Source organism: Borostomias antarcticus, assembly GCF_949987555.1.
Source record: "Borostomias antarcticus genome assembly, chromosome: 1".
NCBI lineage: Eukaryota > Metazoa > Chordata > Actinopteri > Stomiiformes > Stomiidae > Borostomias > Borostomias antarcticus.
Window position 1 is genome coordinate 15556550 of NC_140234.1, and position 7500 is coordinate 15564049.

A 7500-nucleotide genomic window follows, 5' to 3' on the forward strand; every position below is an offset into this window, starting at 1 on the left:
AAACATTGTGGACTAACACAACGGCTACATCTCCAGACAAATACAGTGCATAGTGTTAAACATACATACATTTACGTGCTGAGGAATAAGGCTTTCTGTTTCAGCATGTAAACTACATCAGGAAGTAAAATATCAACATTGACAGAAAACATTCTATCCTATCCTACTTGCAGAAACCTAATTTGGTAAAAAATAAGTATTTTGTCAAAAGACTAATGATAGATCATTCTGTACATGGTATTGGCCACTGATCAACACTATAAACTGTCAGTACAAAGTCCACCATCTTACATCAGTTTTAAGGTACATTCAATCTTGAGTAAAAATGTTCCGAACTGGCTACAAATGTCACAATCAATACAGACATATCAGTGTCCTTTCTGCAAATCACATTATATATTTCCAAAATAGAGTAACTGAACAAACCATAAATTAATAACGAGAAGCAATTATTGACAAACATCAGTGGGACTGAAGTACGATCCACTAAGAGAGAGAGAAGAACAACACCAACATGACTAGAGGAGTTTGGTTCAACAATCAGGACACTGCTGTGTTCTTTGTATAAATCTGTCCATACAGGACATTGGTTCTGACAGCGTTCATATGGGCCATTGCTTCTAACCAGTGGGCCGACCCCTGACTGCAGCTGGCCCCCAAGCCTCATCCCTGTCTAGACTCTAGATCTAAATTATAACCGATCTAGACTCATCCAGGCCATTGGGATGTCTAGCATCATCAAAGGCAACATTGTCTTAAAGAAGCAGGTACTTAACAGTATAACAGTCGCAGGTTAAATTGAATCAGCGTGGTAGAAAACATTTTAATATTTATACTTTATATTTGTGTTCTTGTTGAGCGTCTTGCATAGGCTGTCAAAAATACCACCATTTACATCATGAGTCCTTAAAACTCCAGTCAGCCTTAGACTGTCTGTCAGTTGGCATATCTGCTCAGGCACTCAGGAGGGTGTCATGGCCTGGAATGACCAGTAGAGGGGGCTGAAAGAGGGTAGAAGGCATTTCACCAGCAGGAGCGTGGAGAGAGGCTGCACCTCAATAGCCTTCAGTGGCTTATTCTCCTAGTCTCCTCTCCCTCACTGCACTCCAAAACCCTAGGAGGATAGAGGATGTCCACCAGGACTGACTTCTAATTTGTCAGTGCAGATGGTGAAAAGGAGAGGAGGAGAGGAGGGAACTGTAGACCATTGAAATACATCTCACGCTCAGCCTAGCAATGTTATTGTTGGCTAAACTAGGCTAGTCTAGGCTATGCTAGCCTAAACTGGACCATCCTAGGAGATGCTAGGCTAGGGTTAGTCTAGACTGTGCTAAGTCAGGTTAGACTAGGATAGGTTAGACTAGACTATAGCCTACTAGACTATGGCCCAGGCTAGGCTAGACTAGGCTAGGCTTAACAGATCAGAATAGGTTAGTCAAGACTGTACTTGGCTATGCTAGGCTAGGCTGCCACGCAGTGGTTGGGTCGACGGGACATGATGTAGCCCCTGTGGCAGACGCAGCGGTAGGATCCGTCCGAGTTCACGCAGCGACCGTTGATGCACACGGGCCCGGGCTCCTCCGAATCCTCACACTCGTTTATGTCTGGATGGACGGAGGGACAGGGGGACAAAAGGACAGAAGACTCAATGAACAATGATCAATCAACGGACCTGGTACGCATCCGTTTAGTATGGGAGATCCGAGCCTTGTGGGTCATCGGGTTGGAGGTCGCTGGCGTAGACGGTTCCCTACCTCTGCAGGTCATGGAGGTCATGTCGAGGTGGTAGCCCTGGTAACAGTCGCATGTGTATCCCTCCACCACGCGGATGCACCTGCCGTTCTCACAGCCGTGCAGGATGCCACAGCTCTCGCTGCTCAGGCCGGCGTATGGCTCGTAGCGTCCTGGAGAAGAGGGGGGGGGGCGGACGGGGAGAGGGAGGGAGGGAGGGAGGGAAGGAAGGAAGGAAAGTTTCAGCATGACAGATTGGCGTTGCCAACCATCTGGCTGGTGTGAAGTTTACTGCACTCTTCACTTGCGCAAACACACGTGTCCATGTATATTGAAATGGACCGGAGGATAACATTCGGTGTACTGCAACGTTGAGGCAAGAGGCTGGAGTCTCATGCCGGCCGTTTGAGAATTGGCCTTCCTGGGCTGCCGTAGGCAGCGGGAGACTCACTCTCATAGGCCCTGCGAGGGTCCTCCCCCGCCGTGCGTCTCTCGGTGAAGGGGGGGAAGGGGGGCCGGCCCCTCCAAGGCTCCGCCTCCTCCTCCTCTTCCTCGTAGGGGAGGCCGCCAGGGAGGGGGGCCAGGCTGAGGGGCAGGCCCTCGGGGATGGGAGGTGGCGGGCGCGCCCCGAACGCACGCTCGGTCCGGGGGTCCAGCAGTCGGAACGGCGGTCTGGGGGCGGAGTCAGGGGAGCCGTAGTCACCCTCGTCATAGTAACCCTCAGGTCTGGGGGAGGGGTGAGAGAGAGAGAGAGAGAGAGAGAGAGGAGTAAGTAAGTAACATCTGTTCAGTTAAGTGTGTCTTTCTTTCTGTCTGCTCTTGAGCGGTGTGGTATCCAGTACAATATATATATATTAATGTTTGAGTGTTAGGGGGCCATGTCTCTCACGTGTATCCTGGATGTCTGAAGGGCCCGTCAGGGACACCGTAGGGGCCATAGGAGGTTGGGGGCCTCCCTCTGAAGCCGGACCTGCTGCCCCCGGGTACTGAGTAGTCGTCGTAGTCGGACCCAGGACGGAGGTAGTCGGGTCGGTCAGGGACGGGCTCGGGGAAGGGGTCCGGGCCATAGGGGGATCGGTAGCCGTCTCCCGGCCCCCGGCCCGGCCTCGGGCCCGGCTCGGGGCCGTAGCGGTCAGGGAAGGCTGGCCGGAAGGGCGGGGGTCTCAGCACGTTACACAGGGCTTCATAGTCCTCTGAGGAGGAGGGGGGGGGGGGGACCAGGATGACTAACCACACAAACTATTCACAACATGTTCATCCCCCTTTGAACACAACAGGAAGGTGAGGTGAACTGAAGTATGAAGGCCTGGATCATACCTCAATTAGTGTGTGTGTGTGTCTGTGAACGTGTGTGTGTGTGTGTGTGTGTGTGAGAGAGTGTGTGTGTGTGTATGTGTGCATGTGTATGAGAGTGTGTGTGTGTGAGTGTGTGTGTGAGTGTGTGAGAGTGTGTGAGCGTGTGTGTGTGAGTGTGTGTGTGTGTGAGCGCGTGAGTGTGTGTGTGTGTGTGTGCACCTGAGTCTCGGGCAGGACAGAGGGCACACTGCAGCCCCCACGCCTCCCCGTAGAGACAGCAGCACTCAGTGAAGGTCACCTGACCCCCCAGCAGAGGACTCTGACACACCAGGTCTGCCGTCACGCGCTGCCAACAGAACGACAGGTTCTCGTCTGGGGGAGGAGGGAGAGAGAGAGAGAGAGAGAGAGAGAGAGAGAGAGAGAGACAGAGAGAGAGAGAGAGAGAGAGACAGAGAGAGAAAGAGAGACAGAGAGAGAGAGAGACAGAGAGAGAGAGAGAGAGAGAGAGAGAGAACAAGAAAGAGATGCAGGAGAGAAAGACACAGGGATTAAAAAGGACACATGATAAAAGTGTAACAGATCTCTTCACCGGGTGTGGTGTGTGTGTGTGTGTGTGTGTGTACGTGTGTGTGCGTGTGTGCTCTTACCCAGGGCGAGGCCCGTGGAGTTGATACAGTTGCGCTGTGTGTCGTCCAACACTAGGGGGTGCTCACAGGTGCAGTAGTAGGAGCCCACTGTGTTGATGCAGACCCCACCGGGACAGCTCTCCTCCTCCTCACACTCATCATTATCTGTGGGGGAGAGAGAGAGAGAGAGAGACGGGGTGATGAATGGGGAGAGAAAGAGAGAGAGAGAGAGACGGGGTGATGAATGGGGAGAGAAAGAGAGAGAGAGAGACAGAGACGGGGTGATGAATGGGGAGAGAAAGAGAGGGAGAGAGACATGTTACCGTTCCTGAGATAAATACATGGATAGATCTTGAATATCCGTACATCCGTACATGTTCACGACCTTGAGACTAAGGCTCTGTTCACACTGCAGTCAAAAGTGGCCCAAATCCAATTTTTTTGCTCATATGAGACTTGTTTTTTTTCATGAGTGTGTGAACAGCACCAAATCACATGGAGTCTGATATTTTTAACTCAGATTTGCGTCACTTCCGTATGTGGTCCTAAATCAGATAAAGGTTTTGCAACGCAACCTTATTGTGAACAGCAAAACAAAAAAGCTTGCAGTGTGAACGCAGCTGCTCGCTCTGGCCGCTGGTCGGCCGGCTAGGTAGCCTTGCGGCCCAAAAGGCAAGGCAGGTTTATTTGTAAAGCACATTTCAGCAACAAGGCAAACCAAAGTGCTTTACAAGAGACATTACAAGCATCAAGACAAAGTGCAAGAAACACATTATAAAAGGTCATATAAAGCGAAATGCAAACAAACAAACAAACAAACAAACAAAAAACATTATAAAAGGACATTTAAAGCAAAATGGAGGAAAATAAAATACAAGAATAAAAGTTACAGGGAATCATGAAAGGAATCCCGAAATCACAACCCTCACAAATTCGGGCTTAAGGTCCGTCAATTCAAAGGACGAACCTCAGAGCAGCTCGGCCATTTATCTGACGGAGCAGACAGGAGCGCGCTGACGTCGTGTTCACTCACCCACACACTCCAGCAGGGTGGTGTCGTAGACGTAACCGCTGGGGCAGTAGCAGGAGTAGCCCGGGATGTTGTTCACACACACACCACTCTTACACACCTCCGGGTGGAACAGCTTACACTCGTCCACATCTGGCAGGGAGGGGACCAGGTTAAATACTGGTAGTGTGTGTGTGCGTACGTGTGTGTGTGTGTGTGTGCGCGTGCGTGCAGAGGGGTGTTACCTCTGTAGCTGAATGCTCCAGGTCCAGTAGTCACATATCCTTGTCCACTTGGACACAGAGACAGGTGCTCAGCTGGACAGAACAAAGAGAGAAAACAATCATAAAATTCCTAGCAGGCATTGCTATATGAGTGTGTGTGTGTGTGTTTGTGTACAGTATGTGTGTAATGTGGAGTTGTATATGTGCGTGTACACTGTGGAGATGTGTGTGTGTGTGTGTTTGTGTATGTGTGTAATGTGGAGGTGAGGTGTATATGTGCGTGTACACTGTGGAGATGTATATATATGTGTGTGTGTGTGTGTGTTTTCCCTACCTGTCCCCAGCTGTGGACAGGGGTCGTACTGGCAGCCCATGCCCCAGCCCTGTCCCATGGTGCAACAGCACTCCTGGTGGGTGGAGTTGACGGTGAGCAGGCTGCAGGTTCCCACGTCCGCCGTGTTGTAATAACACTCCCTCAGCTCTCCCGGCCGGGCGGGGGGCAGCGGAGCCTGCGGCGCCCCCCTCTGACCAGGCAGGGGGGGCTGCGGAGACGAGGAGGTGGAGGAGGACGAAGAGGAGGAGGAGGAAGAGGAGGAGCTACTGCCGGGGAACACTGGGCGCCCTGTGAGAATCGGTGAGAGAGGGTGGAGAGACGTGAGGTGTGAGGAGGTGAGGTAAGGGCTGCAGTATTCCTGGCTGAAGCTGTAGTGTCCTCTGACAGCCAGCAGAGGGCAGCAACAACCAGCCTTTTCAGAGCGACCGCCTTGAAGAAGTCCCTGGCCAACGCCACAGGAAATACCTGAGATTATCTACGCTCAAACTCTTTGTGATAGCAATCCCGAGGGGTTTGAGTATAACTAAATACAATTAAGTATTATGAAAAGTGATAAAGCACTGCTGTATAAAATAAATACAATATTCCAAAATAATTGTGGGAAAGGCTTAGTGATAGTATTACAATGAAGTACAACGGTACCGGGGCGTGGCCTGCTGATGCATTGCACTGAGCGGGCTTCAAACTCCTCCCCCTCTGGACACTCGCACATAAAGGAACCATCCACGTTCTCACAGCGAGCTGCTCCACACACACCCCGCATGGTCTCACACTCGTTCTCATCTAGATTAGAGAGTAAGATAGAGAGGGAGAGAGAGAGAGGGAGAGAGAGAGAGATAGATAGATAGTGAGAGATATAGAGAGAGATAGAGAGAGAGAGATAGAGAGAGGGAGAGAGAGAGGGAGAGAGATAGAGAGAGGTAAAAAAGAGATAGAGATAGAGAGAGGTAGAGAGAGATAGAGAGATAGTGAGAGAGATATATATATATAGAGAGAGATAGAGAGAGATAGACAGAGGAAGAGAGAGAGATGGAGAGAGAGGGAGCGATAGAGAGAGAGAGAGGTAGAGAGAGAGATATATATATAGAGAGAGATAGACAGAGGGGGAGAGAGAAAGGGAGAGAGAGGGAGAGATAGAGAGAGAGAGAGAAGAAAAAAGAGCAGCACAGAAAGTGGGGTGAACAACGGTGGCATTGTGCAGACAGAGTCATCGGTGTGATATTTGGCGCGTGCGGAGAGACGTACCCACGCAGCCCTTGCCGTCGCTGGTGGCGGTGTAGCCCTGGTCACACACACACTGGTAGGTCCCTATCAGATTCTGGCAGAAGGCATGCTCTCCACACACTGTCTCGTTAGCACACTCGTTGATGTCTGAGAGAGAGAGAGAAAGAGAGAGAGAGAAAGAGAGAGAGAGAGAGAGAGAGAGAAAGAGCAGAGGGAAAGAGAGGATAGGTGAGGATAAGAGGAGGAGAGGGAGAGAGAGGAGAGGTGTAGAGGAGACAGAGGAGATGAGGACTTGGTAAAATGACATTCATTACTTCAACCACCATGGATGTGTGTGTGTGCGTGATACTGTATGTATTAGTGAGACTGTGTTGTGTGTGTGTGTTGCAGATGCGTCTCCTAGAGCATCTGTGCAGTAATATCCTCCTGCCTCACAATCAATCAAATTCAGTGGCCATGACGACGGAGCTCTGGGCCCCGCCCTCATCCTGAGTCTCACATCTGTCTCCAACCTGCCTGTCTGTCTGTCTGTCTGTCTGTCTGTCTGTCTGTCTCCAGTAACACGGTAGCGTACTCCCCCATTAAGCCCTCCAGTGACTCTATAGACGCATCTTTCATTAAAATGAATTAGAAATGCATAACATTTGATATTATATGTTTATTGACATCAGGGACAAGATAGCTAGCTCGCTTAGCAGCGTCTTTCATAACGCAGTACGGTTGGACCTCAGAATACTAGCTAATACCAGAGGAATACTAAAGCCACGACCTCATCTGAGTGCAGTAGATTAGAGTGCCTAGGATTCCACAACCATTAGCGAGGTGCTAGCCGGGCCCTCCGAAAAATGCCATTGGAAAGATGAAGAGAATGGCCGCACGCTGCATTATTTTGAATGTACTAACTTGCCTGAGGAACGCTATTGGCCGGTTGAAAAGTTGCAAAAAAGTATGACAGGAGTATTATAGTGGTGTCGGGCAATCTCTTCATTTTTTAGAGTGTATAGTAAGCCTTTACACAAAGGCCATACTGTTGTATGTACAGTTGAAGTAGCCAGA

The 7500-nt window shown here is 50.3% G+C and overlaps 1 protein-coding gene across 1 annotated transcript in view; it reads right to left on the minus strand.

Annotated features, from left to right (window-relative positions):
* Positions 1 to 7500, minus strand: part of ltbp4 (latent transforming growth factor beta binding protein 4) — a gene marked incomplete at its 5' end in the record, with an annotated part of 73137 nt that overhangs the window by 13 nt on the left and 65624 nt on the right. The window contains 11 exons of the mRNA XM_084441274.1: positions 1 to 1604; positions 1755 to 1904; positions 2183 to 2457; positions 2621 to 2924; positions 3247 to 3399; positions 3675 to 3818; positions 4687 to 4815; positions 4908 to 4979; positions 5221 to 5508; positions 5863 to 6003; positions 6466 to 6591. The exon at positions 1 to 1604 is cut by the window's left edge and continues 13 nt beyond it. Coding sequence (XP_084297400.1) covers positions 1462 to 1604; positions 1755 to 1904; positions 2183 to 2457; positions 2621 to 2924; positions 3247 to 3399; positions 3675 to 3818; positions 4687 to 4815; positions 4908 to 4979; positions 5221 to 5508; positions 5863 to 6003; positions 6466 to 6591 — 1925 coding nt within the window. The 3' untranslated portion in view covers positions 1 to 1461. The remainder of the gene's footprint in view (positions 1605 to 1754; positions 1905 to 2182; positions 2458 to 2620; positions 2925 to 3246; positions 3400 to 3674; positions 3819 to 4686; positions 4816 to 4907; positions 4980 to 5220; positions 5509 to 5862; positions 6004 to 6465; positions 6592 to 7500) is intronic.